At 44.7% G+C, this 18,653-nt stretch overlaps 1 protein-coding gene across 4 annotated transcripts in view; it reads left to right on the top strand.

The window, feature by feature from the left end:
• CDK19 (cyclin dependent kinase 19) overlaps positions 1–18,653 on the top strand; it is a 251,856-nt gene that overhangs the window by 24,027 nt on the left and 209,176 nt on the right. For all 4 annotated transcript variants that reach the window (XM_040350239.1, XM_040350240.1, XM_040350242.1 and 1 more), the window contains exon 2: positions 10,034–10,109. In XM_040350239.1, coding sequence (XP_040206173.1) covers positions 10,034–10,109 — 76 coding nt within the window. The remainder of the gene's footprint in view (positions 1–10,033; positions 10,110–18,653) is intronic.

Below are 18,653 nucleotides of genomic sequence, written 5' to 3'. Positions count from 1 at the left end.
AAAGTCTAAGCATGCATATGTACTCAGTACTTGCTTTGGGCCCCTTTTGCAGAAATGACTGCCTCAATGCAGCCTGGCATGGAAGCTATTGGCCTGTGGCACTGCCGAGGTGTTATGGAAGACCAGGATGCTTCAATAGCGGCCTTCAGCTCTTCTGCATTGTTCAGTCTCATGTCTCATCTTTCTCTTGGCAATGCCCCATAGATTCTCTATGGGGTTCAGGTCAGGCGAGTTTGCTGGCCAATGAAGCACAGTAATCCTACGGTCATTGAACCAGGTTTTGGTGCTTTTGGCAGTGTGGGCAGATGCCAAGTCCTGCTGGAAAATGAAGTCAGCATCCTTATAGAGCTTGTCTGCAGAAGGAAGCATGAAGTGCTCCAAAATCTTCTGGTAGACGGCTTTGTTGACCCTGGACTTAAAGAAGCACAGTGGACCGACACCTGCAGATGACACGGCTCCCCAAATCAACACAGACTGTGGAAACTTCACACTGGACTTCAAGCATCTTGCAGTGTGTGCCTCTCCATTCTTCCTCCATACTCTGGGTCTTTGGTTTCCAAATGAGATGCAAAATTTGCATCAGAAAAGAGGACTTTGGACCACTGAGCAACAGACCAGGTCTGTTTTTCTTTAGCCCAGGTAAGACACTTCTGACGTTGTTAGTTGTTCAGAAGCTGCTTAACAAGAGGAATACAACATTTGAAGCCCATGTCCAGGATCCATCTTTGTGTGATGGCTCTTGATGCACTGACTCCAGCCTCAGTCCACTCCTTTTGAAAGTCCCCAAAACTTTTGAATGGCCTTTTTCCTGACCATGTTTTCCAGGCTGCGGTCATACCTGCTGCTTGTGCACCTTTTTTCTTCCACACTTTTCCCTTCCACATAGCTTTGATACAGCATTTTTGGAACATCCAACTTCTTTTGCAATTACCTTTTGAGGCTTTCCCTCCTTATGGAGGGTGTCAATGATGGTTTTCTGCACAACTGTCAGGTCAGCAGTCTTTCCCTTGATTGTGATTCCTACTGAACCAAACTGAGAGACCATTTAAAGGCTCAGGAACCCTTTGCGGGTGTTATGGCTTAATTATCTGATTAGATTGGGACACTTTGAGCCTAGGATATTGCACCTTTTCACAATATTCTACTTTTCTAAGATTGTGAATTTGGGGTTTTCATGAGCTGTAAGCCATAATCATCACAATTATGACAAATCACGTCTCGAACTATCTTTCTTTGCATGTAATGAGTCTTTCTCATATATTAGTTCCACCTTTGAAGTTGCATTAGTGTATATTGTATTGTATTCTGTCTGTGTATATATGCAAATTAATTGCTTCAAGAATTCTTTATTTGTATTGTGAATTTATAATTTTTTTTTCTTTATTTATAGTGATATTGTACATAGAGTCTTACAAAGTCTCCTGAAGAAGCCATAGTCCCGGCGAAACATGTAGAGTCGAAAACTTTTGTACAACGACTGTATGAAATTGTTCATGTTGGTTTTAATATATGACTTTAATGATGTTTACCAAAATAAACTTTAGATTTTTTTTAAATAATTGTCTCTATGTTGAATAATATGCACCTCAAAACTCCCATTTCCTACTTCTCTATTTGAAATGTTTCTAATTTGGGGAGGTGGTGCATCTAGGTAAGACCTGGTATCCTTGGGGAACCTATTTACAGATTGATCTATCATTATGGGTATGGCCAGCATAAGGTTAGGTAAAAAAAAATTCTAGTTATTTGATATTGTAGGAATAGTCAAAAGAAATGGTGCGACTGCGCGGTCTAGTTGAATAAAGAAAAAAATAATAAACAATACATCAATACATCAAGAACAATGACTATAAATGTGATGTCTATTCAAATAAAGTGTTATTTGTGCTATGGTCTGTTACCCTGAAGATGTGGCTTACCACAAAACGTGTTTGGCGGAGCCTATTTTGTGAAGTCACTGCGTATACCTCAGATCAGCAGGTGTCACCATTTATATGCTTTTAACTCGCTATGCTTGTGAGTACCGTTTTTATTAATAAATAAATGTTGAAGATATTGGGCCATAAGGTGGTTTTTTTTTCTTCATTTGAGTGACACTGGCATATTTCCCAGAGCTGAGGCTAAGGAGATCAGTGTCTGAAGTGTGGTCCTTTCGATGTTGAATTGATGCCTGGGGGATTTTGATAAATCACACTTGCCTAACCTCCTATAATGTGGAGGTTAGTCTTTGGTAAGCAGCCACCCTTTTTCTGGTGGTGGTTTTACACTCCCAGGTGGTGTTTCATTATAGCATCGATGGTAAGAGCAGTGAATGGACTTTTACATGTGCACTACATGGACATTTATAATATAAATTCTGGACTTTAGGCACTTTATTGAGTCTTTGTTGCATGAGACACTGTGGTGAATCATTGGGATCTTGTTTCATAGCACATACAGCACTAAAGGCAGAAGGTTTTTTATCTTGATGCATTCTATGCAATCAAAGCCAGTAAATGAGAGAAAGGGGGCGAGGTTGGGCTGTCGCTCTGTGTCTGAATAGACACAGGGAGCTGTGACTCGGCTCGGATACCCACATAGCAACTAGCTTGATGTGGGGGCACTCAACAGGAGGAAGGGGCCAGGAGCACTGAAGAGGGACCCGACAAGAGTAGGATTCAAGCTGCTCTGTGTAAATCCACTACACAGTACAGTTAAGTATAACATGTTTTATTAAAAAAACAAAAAAACAAGACCTTAAAAACACATTAAAGAGAGAACGCAATATCAGTTTTTGTAATTTATTGTTTTTGATGTTTCATAGCGCATTAGCACTTTATTTAAAGAGATAGCACATTATAAGTCATTGTTGTTGATGCATTGTTTATTATTTTTTCTTTATTCAACTAGACAGCACACCTTTTTTTTATACATTTTATAGTTATCCAGTATTTAGATATAGTGGTTGCAGCAGTCTGGACCTGTGATAGACGCCAAGCAAAGTTTGCTTTTTTGTTTTACTATTGCAAGGATACTAGCAATTTTCACTTAAAACCTGATCAGCCATAACGTTATGACCACCCACAATAACCCTATGAGGCATGGGCTCCACTCGACCTGTAAATGTATGCTTTGGTATGTGGCACCAAGCTGCCAATAGTAGATAATTTTTGTTCTGTAAGTTGTATTATGGGGCCTCCATGGATTGGAAAGTTTTTTTTCCAGCAGTTCCAACCGATGCTTGATTAGATTGAGATCTGGAGAATTTGGAGGCCAAGTCAAAATATCAAACTTGTTTGTCAAACCATTCTTGAATTCATCAGACCAGGCTACCTTCCTCCATTGGTCTGTGTTCCAGTTTTGATGTGCCCATTGTAGGTGCTTTTGGTTGTGGGCACAGGCCAGCATGGGCACCTGCTGCAGCTACGCAGCCCCATATGCAACAAACCGCAATGCACTGTGTTCTGACACCTTTCTACCGGCACCTACATGAACTTTTTCAGTAATTTGCGCTACAGTAGCTTTTCTATTGGATCAGACTACATGGATCAGCCTTGCATTGCAACTCCTCGTTCTGGTAGCGTGAGACAAGTAGGCTTAGTCTCTGGACTATAACATAGATCTGACCCACAAAACTAAGATTTCCATGGCCTGCTGGAGTGAGTCAGGGAAATCCTTCCTCCTATTGGGTTGGAAGGTTCTCACGATGGATGCTTCTAATGCCAAAGACTTAGTTGCTGGAAGAAGCTTGTCTCTTGATTTAAACATCCAGGAGCTGAGTGGTTATCTTTAACGCTGGACTTCTCAGTTGTGAGAACATTTAATCAGGATTCAGTTGGACAACCCCACAATATTTGGCTTATATCAACCATCAGGGAGGAAATAGAAGATTAGCAGTTTAAAGAGAAGTGAATCAGATGCTGCAGGTGAGGGATGCCAGATTTGGACCCGCAGCCTTTAAGGTTCAATGGCAAACCTAGCAGGTTTTTCTCCAGGTGCACAGATCCACTAGCCTTCCCAGTGGATGTTCTGGTAACGCAGTGGGCTCAGCTCAACCTGATTATGCCTTTCCTCTTCCACCCTGTTTCTTGGTTAATGGCTTGAATGGCCCGGTTGGTAACTTACCGCAAAATACTTTTCTTTGAGTACTATAAGATCAACGTATGATCCACTCCTACCATGGCTTGCTACTAAAACTGGAGCATGATGGGAGTAGGAGGGATCATACTAGGTTGTCCTTACAGCTTTGTTTGCTAGTGTCTAATCTCCTGAAGGCAGCAGTATGGTCAAGTGTACCCAGATTACTTCATCCCTTTTTCCCCTGATGTACTCCAAGAAAGGGGGTTTTATGGAAATACTGATGTTCTCCAAATTGGCCATAAACCCTGGAGCACCTCATGTGTATGTGTGAAATGTAGGTGACATACACCTCATTCACAATCCTGCCAGTCAGAGCCTCACAATATGTAATATATACAACAATCCATTGGACTTACCAGTCAACTAGCTGATGCCTCCTCTACCTCCACTTCTGTTCTTGACACCCTTCACCCTACTTATCCTGTTTTTGTGCACCATGTATAATGATGCAAAGTTTGTATGTGCCTGGCCACAGATCTCAGAAAAAAAACTGCTTCAACTTGCATCTGAAATGGCTGTACTAACTATCAAACAACAAATATAGAATGAAAAAAAAATGGATGATTCACTGAAATGGCTGTACTAACTATCAAACAACAAATATAGAATGGAAAAATAAATGAATCAGAGCAATCCAATAATGGGTGATTCACTGAAATGGCTGTACTAACTATCAAACAACAAATATAGAATGGAAAATAATTAGTCCGAGCAATCCAATAATGGAAGATTTACTAAGATGCGTCATGGAGCTGTGCAAGCAGGCTTCTTAAAGGTGCCTAAAGCTCCACCTACTGGCTCACAAGCATAAAGCATATTGGTAAAAGGAAAATATTGAGTAAAAAAGCTATTATTTTTTTAAATTTTTTATTTTATTTTGACATTCATAAAGATTTAGGGCCAGATTCACGTAGATCAGCGGATCTTTAGATCCGCGTGATCTATCTGATTTAAGATACCCTGCCCCAAGTTTGAGAGGCAAGTGGGTAATTCACAAACCACTTGCCTCCAAACTTGCGGCGGCGTATCGCAAATTCCCCGGCGGAATTCAAATTCCGCGGCTAGGGGGAGTGTACTATTTAAATCAGGCGCGTCCCCGCGCCGATTTAAATGAGCATGAGTAGGCCGTGAATTTACCCGGCGTGCATTGCTCCCACTGACGTCACTAGGACGTCGGTGGTTTTGACGCTTACATAAACGACGTCCATCCGTATTACAGAACGATTTACGCAAACGACGTAAAAAAATTCAAAATCGACGCGGGAACGACGGCTATACTTAACATTGGCTGCGCCTCATAGAAGCAGGGGTAAGTATATGTCGGGAAAGCCGCTACGGAAACGTCGTAACAACACTGCGTCGGGTCCGCGTACGTTCGTGAATTTGCGTATCTCGCTGATTTACATATTATTCAACGTAAATCAGCGGGAACGCCCCCGCGCCATTTTTAAATTACAAATAAGATCCGACGGTGTAACACAGTTACACCTGTCGGATCTTAGCCATATCTATGCGTAACTGATTCTATGAATCAGGCGCATAGATACGACCAGTTTAAGTCAGAGATACGACGGTGTATCAGGAGATACACCGTTGTATCTCTTTGTGAATCTGGCCCTTAATGTGCAAAAAAACACTATTGGTTCACTTTAAATGTAATTTTCAAAATATTAGTGTGTGCAAGTGGGTGCTTCTGTATCCACAATTTTTCCCTCAATTCGACCCTGATCGTCTAACCAGTAAATATCTAGTATGAGCTTTGCTTCTGTGTTAAATATTAGTTCTGTAACTATACTTTGCTAGTAATAAAAAAAAAAAATTACTGAGGTTCGTCTTAACTTTATCGCTATCACAAGGGATAAACAACATCCCTTTTGATAGCATGGGCCGTGACAGATCCTCTTTATGAAGGTCTAATAGACGCTAGGTCTTTCCCCTGCCCTCCAAAGCATCTAATCAAACCAAGATCCGTTTCATCAGATGTTTTACAAGCCGGAAAGATCTTGTAAAACAAAAGAAAAATAAGTGGAAGTGACAAAATCCTTGTCACTTACCGTTTCTGACATCACAGAGGGGGAGGAACAACAGAATCTCTTCTCATTTTGTCTAGGGCAGAAGAGCCCGGTAGAAGCGAAAGAAGCAAGGAAGTCCCTCTTCCATTACATGATAGGGAATTGCCAGCGGAACAAAACGATTCCTGGATCATGGCTGCAGCTCCAGATATCACGCCCCCATCAGGTGCGGCCTAAGGATGGAAAGTGGTTAAAGTAAAAACAGATTGGGGCAGATCCACAAAAGAATTACACCGGCGTATCTACTGATACGCCGCGTAATTTAAAAGTTCCCGCGTCGTATCTTTGTTTTGTATCCACAAAACAAGATACGACGGCATCTGGGATCGATCCGACAGGCGTACGTCTTAGTACGCCGTCGGATCTTAGGTGCATTTTTTCGGCGGCCGCTAAGTGGTGTTTTCGTCGAATTCCGCGTCAAGTATGCAAATTAGCTAGTTACAGCGATCCACGAACGTACGTCCGGCCGGCGCATTTTTTTACGTCGTTTGCGTTTGGCTTTTTCCGGCATATAGTTACCCCTGCTATATGGTCGCGTACTCAATGTTAAGTATGGCCGTCGTTCCCGCCTCGTATTTTGATTTTTTTACGTTGTTTGCGTAAGTCGTTCGCGAATAGGGATTTGCGTAGAATGATGTCACCGTCGTAAGCATTAACTTGTTCCGGTTTAATTTCGAGCATGCGCACTGGGATACCCCCACGGACGGCGCATGCGCCGTTCAAAAAAGACGTTGTTTACGTTGGGTCACGACATATTTACATAAAACACGCCCCCATCACATCCATTTGAATTCCGCGCCCTTACGCCGCCAAAGATACACTACACCGCCGTAATGGCGCAAATTATTTGAGTATTCCAAAAATAAAAGTAAGTTACGGCGGTGTAGTGTATCTGAGATACGCTACGCCTGCCTAAAGATAGGCAATTCTTTGTGGATCTGGCCCAAAATGTTTAGATAAACTGTGTTTATTTTTCAATCCTATAAATGTAGTTGCCACTGAACAGTTTCGGATACTAAACGTTAAATACAGCTTAATGCTATCTTCAGGCATCAGTTATTTGGAGCATAAATGTCACCTTCTTGTATAAGGGATGACTTGTAATAAGTGCACTTTTGGCTCTAGGCAGCTTTTGCAAATGTTTATTTTAGAAAAGAAGTGCTGTAAATAATGTATTCTAAGCAATTTACCCTCATTTTGCACTTAAGAATTACAGTTATGTTCAGTGTATGGAAACTCATCATCCATTTTGGGTATGTTGGCATCATGCCTCACTGTATTTATTTAAAAAAATATTTTTTGGTAAATTTGTTCCAATGTTACTTGCCTGGACATCCTACCAGTAACAGCACCTCCTGTTGCAGGCTGATCCACTGTGTCAGTTAATGGCAGTGTTGTCAGACTCCTTTGGTTGGCTGAAGCAGAAAACTTGGCAGGTATAGATATTTTTATACCTAGTTATATTGGTCAAGGAATTCCAGGTATGGAAATTTTATGCATAGTTACATTGGTCCAAAACATCTGTTTTGTTTTGCTCCGATTTAGCTGGGGCTCTGATCTGAACATGTGAAATGAGCCTAAAGCCTCGTACACATGATCAAATTTTACGACGGGAATTGTGTGATGGCAGGCTGTTGTCGGAAAAGCCGATCGGACAATTGTTGTCGTATTTTCCTTTTAGGCAGGTCATTCATGGGTCAAATTTCTAAAAAAAATTATCTTTTGAAAATCTTATTTAAGAATTTTCGTTCAAATTTCACACGATTTTGAAAAACGAACACTTTCAGCCACAAATTCTTTTCTGTAGCAACATGAGGCGAAATTGAAGGCTTGGTTGGCCGAATTTCGCAATCAATGGTGGCACCATCGGATCCCAAAACTCACAAAATTTCAAGTTTTCAAAAGAAAATTCTTTCGAAATTTGACCATGTATGTCCAGCCTAAAGCCTTGTACACATGAGGAGACATGTCCGATGAAAACGGTCCGCGGACCGTTTTCATCGGACATGTCTCCTGGGAGCTTTTGGTCTGATGTGTGTACACACCATCAGACCAAAATCCCCGCGGACAGAGAACGCGGTGACGTAGAAGACACCGACGTTCTCAAACACGGAAGTGCAATGCTTCCACGCATGCGTCTAATCAATTCGCCGCATGCGCGGTATTTCGGGACGCTGGTTAAACGTCGTAACCAGCGGACATGTCCGATTAGGTGTACTAACCATCGGACATGTCCGACGGACATGTTTCCAGTGGACAAGTTTCTTAGCATGCTAAGAAACTTTTGTCCGCTGGAAACCTGTCCGCTAGGCCGGAAACCTGTCCGCTAGGCCGTACACATGACCGAACATGTCCGATGAAACTGGTCCGCGGACCAGTTTCATCGGACATGTTCGGTCGTGTGTACGGGGCCTTAGTGTTGTCAGCCTGCAACAGGACGTTGTGTTACTGGCAGGATCTTCAGGTAAAAAACTTTGCATCATGTTCACAAAAATGTATACAGTGAGGCATGATTCCAAATATACTTAAAAAATTTAGGGTTTACATGCAGTTTAACCATTATCCTGCCATAAGTGTAAAGCCCCGTACACAAGGGCCTAATATTGGACACTATATGCATTAAGGTGAAAAGCCTTTTGTGCTGCAGCTTACCCGAGCGTCATCTCATCCAGCGATGTACTCATGAGCAGTGGCTCTCACCACTGTCTCGCTTTCCTCATTGATCAGCTTTATAGCAGCGGGAGCCATTGGCCAATAGACGCAGGGCAGCTCGGTAGGGAGGACACACGGATTCTCCCAAAAGCGTCTTTCTGTGGGGGCACTCACCGAAGAGTGCACAGAGCAGGTAAGTTATAGGCATGTTTGTTATTTTAATAAAAACAAAGCTTTGATAACCTTTTAAAGCAGTTGTATTGCCCGCTCGGTCATTTTTACCTAAAGGTAAACCTATAATAAGGCTAAATGTAGGTAAAGGGGATATCTCCTAAACCTGCACGGTTAAGGAGGTATTCACCCTTTATGCAGCCGCTGACGTCAGGGGCACATGCACGCAGAAGGTTCAACGGCTCGTGCAGGAACTTGCCGGAATGGAGGACTCCTGTGCACATGCGTGGGAGTGATGTCTTTGTGGCTCCAGCCACTCAGCGCTGGAGCCTGCAAACCTGGAAGAAACGCAGAGAGAACATGTCAGCCCCCCTCGGCGGTGACCCTACCCACATAACCAGATGAGCGTTTGGGCGCTACTTCAAAGATCCATGGTTTGGGGGCAACATATCCTTTGTTCTTTTTTCCTCTGCCTCCTCCAAAGCCTTTTTTTTTCTGCTGTTATGTGACTTGTTAGAGGACAGCTATGTTCGTTTTCTATAGACTCCCTGGGCCGGATTCAGAAAAGAGATACGGCTCCGGCCGTCGGCCGTCGTATCTATGAGCCTGATTCAAAGAATCAGTTACGATGTCACTGGCTGCATGTAAACTAAATATCTGCTAAATGGTGCACGTTTAGGAGATACTTACACTACCTATAGGTAAGGCTTATTATAGGCTTACCTATAGGTAAAATGTAATGTTGGAAGTTTGCTTCCACTTTAACTAACGCACACTGCTCATTCAAAACAAATGGAAGAGAGAAGGGCAAAAGGCGAGGCTGAGGAGCTCATGGAGGATGTTAAAACATAGTAAGAAAGAGTTTAATGAAAAATAGATTACAGGGCCATTAAGTAGTGGCTGTGTATGGATTTTGTTTGGAGAATAAGGATATTGTTTGGTGTCAATTCAAGCACTTGATACATATACTGGTCTCTTTAAACAATTGCTAATAAATATTTTATTTCTGACTTTTTCAGAAAAGATGACAAAGAATATGCACTGAAGCAAATTGAAGGTACAGGAATATCCATGTCAGCGTGTAGAGAGATTGCAGTAAGTGTGATCTAGTGAAAAACTATGGTATATTTTATGCAGTTAAACATTTTACATTGTCGTTGTTAGAGGTTTTCTATGAATATGCATACATCACCGAAGACTAAAGCTGATATAGACTTCCAGTTTGGGTATATACAGTACCGCTCGGAGCTGTTCGGAAATGATCTGAAAGACTTGGATATAGCCTTTCCGAGGTCAGCCGAGCTGTCCTGGGTTTTTTTTGTGTGTTCCCGAGGCTCTCCGGCGCTCTATGGTCGTCTTGCATGAACTGCATGTTTGCGATCTCCCCAGATTGGCTCGATGAGACTGTGATGGCCTCTCCAAAACCTTCACCTTTTTCTGCTGTAACCACTACTAGAGTGTCAACTTGGCCTGGTGCTTAGGGTCACTGTCGAAGGTTTAAGAGCACCCCATGTGCAGCTTTCATGCCGAAAAATGCAAATTGTCTGGCAGTATTTTCTGATAACATGCTGCATTCATCTTGCCATAATTTTTTACCCCCACCCAAAACATCAGTAATCCACCACCATGCTTCACATTGGGGATGGTATTTTTTTACTACAGGCCCTGTTGACCACTCTCCAAACATAGCGCTTAATGTTTTGACCATACAGCCCTATTTGCGGCATTGGCATAGTAAAGGCTTCTTTCTGCCAACTTGACCATGCAGCTCATTTTTGTTCAAGTATCGTCATATTGTACTCCTTGAAGCAACCACGCCATAATTTTCCAGAGATGCCTGTATTTCTCCTGAGGTTACCTGTGGGTTTTTGTTTGTATCCCGAACAATTCTTCTGGCAGTTGTGTCTGCAATCTTTCTTGGTCTACCTGACCGTGGCTTGGTATCAAGAGATCCTTAAAATGTCTACTTCTTAATAAGTAATTGAACAGTACTTACTGGCATATTTAAGGCTTTGGATATCTTTTTATATCCTGTTCCTTCTTTATAAAGTTTCATTATCTTGTTATGCAGGTCTATTGACAGTTATTTGATGCATAGTAGCCCATTGTGCTTTACCTTTGCTGGGAAACAAAGAGGAAGTAAAACCCATCAGGGTTTACTTCCTCTTTAAACGGCAGCATATGCAATTGTGTTGACAGGGAACATGCTGACAGATGGAGAGATCAGAGTGAGCAGTGTGCTGCTCCTCTATTATTCAGTTAGCAGTCTGTGAGCAGGGAGGACAAACTACTTTATGCCTGAGCCCTATTAGAGGAAGTGGTATCACCCCACCCCACCACTCACGGAGGATGCACAAAACTGTCAGATAAACCTAAAATATCTAACAGTGGCACCGTCTGGACCCATTAGTTAGTTGATCCATCCAGACTATATATTGGACAGCTTAGGCTCACATCAGACGCAGGCACCACGGCCAAAACATCATCCATGAGCCCAAACACCCAATAGTATGCCAAATATTAGCATAGAGGGGACACAAAAAAATATCTCAACCATGCCTCCAGTGGTAAAAAATAGATATTGCATCCTATATTCCTCAAACGCAAAAAAGGCAATTTCGTGTTATTAGGACACAAAAAAGGGAACTCATTCTTAAGAATTGATTTTCAAAAATAACTAAAAGTGAGAACATCTAAGATGTTGTGCCCAAAGGTCAACCAATGGCCCTTACTGATTTTTAAAAATTCGGTAAGTACTAATTAATGGAACAAAAACAGAAAGGTATTAAAACAATGATTCACATCAAGTTTACATCACACGATAATATAACACCAGGTTGGTTACAAGACTAGGAGTTATCAATAAATGCATTTAAGTCTATGTCAACATTTAACCCAAAGGGAACATAGCTCTTAATCCTATGTATCCAAGACATCTCAAGTCTAGATATACTCTGCACCAGAGAGCTTGACAGAAGCAGCATTTTCTACATCTGTGTCGCAATTCCCTGGACAGATTACGCCCTTAATGCAGCTATCTTTGTCCAGGGCTCAGAAATTTCTCTCTTCCTGCTCCCATTACTCAACCAGGATCAGGTCCTAATATGTCGGTCCCAGAGGACACAGAATCAGAAGGGAATTAAGAGGATGCTGGGAAGTGTTTTGTAGGAAGCTATGGAAGATTTGTCTCCTCCATCTTGACACTATTTTGAAGAGGGAGATTCACTCAACGTGCTTTCTAACGTTGCTAAGCTCATTGTTTCTGTCTGCAAAAGCCTTGGTATCATGCCATGCCCCTTTGGGCACAAAGAGACCCACGAAAACTTGCAAAACTATTCATGATAGAATGTGCAGTTGATTGGGTCACTCCTGAAAGGCATTTCAGTCCCTGAAAAATATTTGCTGAATCTAGTGGAAAAAGTGTTTGCAAAAAAGTGGGCTGTTCTAGGGTTGTCACCTGTCTGGGATTCACCCGTACAGTCTGGGTTTTGAATCTTGTGTCCGGGTTTCATTCGACCTGAAACCTAGACACATTGTTCAGACAGGAATGTGGCTCGGAACAGGGCTTGACAGGAGGGTGAGGGGGCACTATGTGCCCACATTACTATTCTCTTTGGAGTGGCCAAAGGTGTCCCAGGTCTGTTACAATCTTATAGTGTATACTAAAACACAATAAATGTACTGTGCACCGCTAAAGTGTTCGGGTTGGGCTTAGAGCTGCGCGATTAATGGTTAAAAAAATTGCGATCCCGATTCAACACCCCTCCCGATCTTAATACAGCATATCTTTGATTTAGTGCAGAGAGTTCTCTGCTCACAGCTGCCAGCTGTCAAAAAAAATAAATAAAGACAGGCAGTCTGCCAAGTTTATCACAACATTGTCAGCACTGGGAGATAAAATGTACTTCGGTCTGTAAATGAGGTCAGTTAAACCACTTAAAGACCAGGCCTTTTTCTGACACTTGTTGCTTAAAGTGGAGGTTCACCCTTAAAAAAAAAAATTCTGACATCACATGGAGTCGCGCCATCCTACCGACAGAATGCCAGTGTTTTTTTTTTTTTTTTCAGCACATACCTCGTTATCACGATTTTCACCCCCGGCAATCCCGCGGGATTGGGCGTTCCCAAGCACTGCCTGTGATTGACAGGCTTCCGAGCGGCGCATACTGTGCGTCACAGGTTGCCGGAAAAACCTGAACGTCGGTGCGGCTCTATACGGCGCCTGCGCACCGACGTTCGGGTTCTGTCGGCAACCTGTGACGCGCAGTATGCGCCGTTCGGAAGCCTGTCAATCACAGGCAGTGCTTGGGAATGCCCAGTCCGGGGGGGGGGGGGGGGGTGCTGAGAAAAAAAAAACAACCACCGGCATTCTGTGATGTCAAAATTTTTTTTAAGGGTGAACCTCCACTTTAAGTTAAAATCGGTATTTTTTGCTAGAAAATTACTTGGAACCTCCAAATATATATATATTAGCAGAGAACATAGAGAATAAAATGGCGGTTGTTGCAATATTTTATGTCAAACTGTATTTGCGCAGCAGTCTTTCAAACACCTAACAAATGAAAAAAATACTAATCGGTAAAGTTAGTCCAATTTTTTGTATAATGTGAAAGATGATAACAAATTGAGAGAGAATCGTGATTTTTATTCTAAGCCAAAAAATTGTGATTCTCATTTTAGCCAGAATCGTGGAGCTCCAATTTGGCTGGAAGAAAAAGTGGCAACCCTAGCTGTTCCTGCAAGCAGCTCTAGCTGCTATTTCTTCAGATTGAGAATATTTTATCAATCCAAAAGGGAAATTACTTAGGGGCAGATCCACAAAGCACTTACGCCGGCGTATCTCGAGATGCGCGGCGTAAGTGTAAATATGCGCCATCGTATCTATGCGCCGTACCCCAAAACGAGATACGCCTGAAAACTAGGTTTTTCCGTCCAACGTAATTTTTCTACACCGGCGCATCGTGGGCGCAAAAATACGCTGGACGCACCATTGTTTTTCTATGCAAATGAGGGAGATACGGCGATCCACGAAAGTACGTTTGTCCAGCACAGGCTACGCGCTATGCGCGTAAGCTATACATCCGGTCTAAAGTTACCCCTCATAAAAGCAGCTTTAACTTTGCACCAGACGTGTGCAGGTCAGCTTCAGCAGCACCGTTAGGGACGAGCTGAGCACCCACACTTGCAGGACAACAATCTGTATGCCAACATGCCAGGGGCATCCATGGTCATAGCTATACTACTGGCTTTAGATGCGCGTAGAAGGAGGAGGGCACGGAGAAGGAGGGCACGGTAGAGGATATACCGACCGCGCATAAACGTCTTTGGCATGGGTGATTCGGAGGTGTATCGCATCTTCAGATTCAGCACTACTGCCATCATGGAATTAGCCACAACCCTGAAAGATGACATCACCAGCCAGACAAAACGCTCACATGCAGTGGAGACACTGGTCAAGGTACTGGCAACACTCCATTTCCTTGCCAGTGGCTCGTTCCAGCGTACAAGTGGTGTCATGGCTGGGATGGCACAATCCTCCATTAGCAGATGTGTGCACCAGGTTGTCCCCGCAATCCTCAGACGCATGGCCAACCAAATCATCAGACCCAACCAGGAGGACCTGCGGGTGAAGGCAATGCGGGATTTCTACAGAATTGCAGAATTCCCACGCACCGTGGGGGCCATTGATTGCACATATGTGGCACTACGGCCCCCCTGTGACACAGAGCACCTATACCGCAATCGGAACTATTGGCATTCCATCAACGTACAGGTGATAGCCGATGCCCAATGTCTCATATGGCACGTCCATGCCAAACACCCAGGGTCCAGCCACGACAGCTACATATACCGTCAAAGCCCCATCCCAATGGAATTCGAACAGAACATGTATGGGGACAGCTGGCTGGTTGGTGAGTGACATGGGTGTCAGGCATGACTGTCCGCCCCCATGATGCAGACATCATGAGGGGCACATGCATGACTAACATCCTCCTGACTTTTCCCTTCCAGGTGACTCTGCATATGCACTTGGACCCCATCTCATGACTCCATTCCGGAATCCCCAAACCCCAGGAGAGAAAAGATACAATGATGCACACGCACGTACCCGTGGAGTGGTGGAACGCACCTTTGGCCTCCTGAAGTCCCGTTTCCGATGCCTGGATAAGTCTGGGGGGACCCTGTTGTATTCCCCAAACTTTGTGTGCCAGATCATCGGTGCATGTTGCATGCTGCACAACTTTGCTGTGAGAAAGGGCCTGGGGATTGACATACGTGATGACCTGACCCCCAAACCAGACAATCCCCTAACCGAGGATACCCCGTCTTCTGAGGGAGCAGCAGTCAGGAGATGCCTCGTGGAACGCATCTTTGCACGTTAAACACACACATTAATAATGGCACAATGCACGCATGCACACCACTGTGGTCCCTAGCACACACACCCCACATCCTTATCAAATTGGATTAGCCCAAGTCCACCATGCAGGACTTGTGAGCAGCAACGCCACGCCAAGGCTCCAATTATGTTGCTGTACATTCATACACCATTCACACGGACCTGTGGATCACTTCTCCCTGGTCCTGGGGATCCCTTCTCCACCACAACCGAGGGTGACACCCCTTTTCCGGGCAGGAATGTCACCCCCACATTCAAACATCATTCACACTGTAGCCTGCCTGGGCTACAAAAAAATAAAAATCATAACATGAGTAAAATAACAAAGAAACATAAAACACTCATCACCTGAGTAAAAAAAACAAAAAAAAACTACTGGCGCTGCTGTGCCCCACACCTGGGGCGGCCACGGCCCCGGCTCCTCAGGGGAGACTCACAGGGGGGGGGGGGAATCAGGAGAAGGAGGGGCATCCCCTGGTCTTTGCCCACCTGGCGGCCTGCCCTCCAATGCCAGGGCGATTCGGGTGAGGCCCACATTGAGGGCTGCTGTGTTGGCCCGGACAGCCTCGGTCAGGGCGCATACCTCCTGACCCACGCCTGCTGTGGTGGTCTGCAGGTCGTTCATGCAGGTTATCACAGCCAAGGAGTTGCATGCCATGTCCTGCACAGACTCCTTTATGGAGGCCATGCTGTCTTCCATGCGCTGCATAGTCTGGGTAACCTGACCCAGATGGCGGGTCTGACGGGCCTGGTCCCTCCGCAGATTTTCTGGCAGAACGTCTGCCACCCCCTTGTCTTCCTGGTGGCCTTCCTGGGTCTTGATGAGGCTTGGGGCATAGGGGAGACCCTTGGGGGGGGGGAAGCCCTGTTGGGGGAGGAGTGGGAGGGGCTACCCCTGATGGAGGCCTGACTGGTGCCAGCACCAGGGCTAGACTCCTCCAAATGGAGCCTCATTTCATTGCCACTCAGCACCTCCTCCTCCTCAACCTCCTCATGAGGAGAGGTGTGGCCACTCCCCTCCTCAGAGGACTCCTGGCTTGCCTGGGGGTCTGCCTCAGACTGATGTCTGGGGGATGGTGTGGACTGGCCAGATGGCCCAGCACCCTCCTGCACATCTGTGGATGACACAAAACATTCACAGGTTGAAGGATCCACACACTTGTCACATATTCCCTTCCCCCCCACACAAGCTACACACCAGATAGAAAAAAATAAAACACTTACCTGTCCTCAAGACCTCCTCAATGGAGTCAAATCCAGGCACTCCCTCCACTTGATGCCTGTGGAGGCACTGGGCAACCACCCGCTCCTCAGCAGTGAGCCTGACAGTAGTTGCTGGTCCCCCTCCAGTGCCCCTGGCATGAGCGGCAATCTTAGCCAGCTTACCTCGGACGACGCGCCTGAGATCATTGATCTTTTTCAAGATCTCATTGGGGGTCCTGGCCTCACTCCCCAATGCATTAACGTCGTCTGCTATCTCTTGCAGGATCGCCCTCCTCCTGGCCACGGTGGTGTTGTCACTCTCAGGCCCATGGAGAAACCTATCATACAGGGTCATGGCCCTGACAATGATGGCCTTCTACCGCAGGGAGTAATTCGGCTTCCTCTTCCTTGCTGACATTGCTCCAAAAAACACACCGACACAAACCTACAAACACCAACAAACAACGGAACAAAAGCACCTTGCTTCAGGGGGGGAAACAAATGGATGTACTTTTGCAATGGACGGGCGCATGTTTGGGCGTATTTATGCCCTGGGCGTATCTCACTAATTACGTCGGGCCTAGTTCATATCTCACTGATTATGCCGGGCCGAGTTCTGAGCATGTGCAGAGAGGCGCTGAACATAGTCAGCGTCATGCGCATGCGCCGTCCGTCCGGCCCTTCATTTACATGGGTTCACGGCCACTTCCTTCCCACTTTCAATTACGCCGGCTTACGCCTCCTAATTTACGTTACGCCGGCGCATCGTCGGGCGCAAATACTCTGTGGATATGGTACTTGCCTCTCTAAGTTGAGCCGGCATAACGTAAATGAGATGCGCTACGCCGGTCTATATATGCGCCGATGTACGTGGATCTACCCCATAATCTTCAATCTGCCATTCGACTTCTGTACAACCAGCCTGTCCAGATCCATCAGTGCCGCCCTCTATAGCTAACCGCACTGATCATTGCATTATGATGGGAGGGAAGGTTCCCTGCTGTCAGAACACAAAAGCACAGAGGGAGGATTCCCTCATCCACATCGAATGTGTGGAAGGAGCAATCGTAACCTTTTTTTTTTTTCCACCTTTATCCTGCCGGTTGAACAAAAAAAAAAATTAAAATGATGAATGTATGGGCTGCCTTACTATACAAGTGCTTTACATTGAAACAAGCTATACACATGTATCCTGTTTTTTTCAATAGTGTTTCTTTTGACCTTTTGTAATCCGGGGATTTGTAAACTGCATGATATGGCAGTGGTTTTAATAGTGCTGCTTATCAGATAAAGCTGCATTGTGATTCCAGGAAATCCTAATCTTGGCAAATGCCTGGTATGCACAGAAAATACTCTGCACTGCTTTTCTTTTTAGAAATATTTGATAAAGTTATTTAAAAGGCACACATGGTTTCATTTAAAGAGGAATTAAAGCTGGCCAGACACCTTAAAGGAGGGCATTGATGTGCAAAAAGTGAAAAGGGTAGATTTACTAGAGCTGGTGCACACAGAATCTGGTGTAGTTGCATTGTAACCAATCAGCTTCTAACTTCAGCTTGTTCAAATTAAGCTTTGACAATAAAATCTGGAAGCTGATTGGTTACTATGCACAGCGGCACCAGACTCTGTGTGCACCAGTTTCAGGCCCCTTTCACACACGCAGTCTGATCAGGTCCGCCTGTCAGTTTTTCAGACGGACCTGATTGGAACCTTCATTGTCCTCTATAGAGTGACGGATGTCTGCCTTACTGTTAGCCAAAAACAAATGAATGGTGGTCCTATTTTCCATCCGTCTGGCAGCTCAGATTGGTTGGTATCAGATGAAAATGGACAGGCAGTCTGTTTCCATCTGATTGCCCCATAGAGGAGAGCGGGACTGTGTCCATGTCCACATAGCAGAGCCGACACGGACCTGTCATCCACCTGCTCAGTGGGGGTCAGCGGATAGATCCCTCGCTGAGCAAACAGATTCCACATAGCGGAGGCGCCCGTGTGAAAGGGGCCTTAGTAAATCTCTCCCCAAAGGGTTGTGTATG

Source organism: Rana temporaria, chromosome 4, assembly GCF_905171775.1.
Source record: "Rana temporaria chromosome 4, aRanTem1.1, whole genome shotgun sequence".
Lineage (NCBI taxonomy): Eukaryota > Metazoa > Chordata > Amphibia > Anura > Ranidae > Rana > Rana temporaria.
The sequence above is the reverse complement of the archived record's forward strand: the minus strand, read 5'-3'. Positions and strand labels throughout refer to the sequence as shown.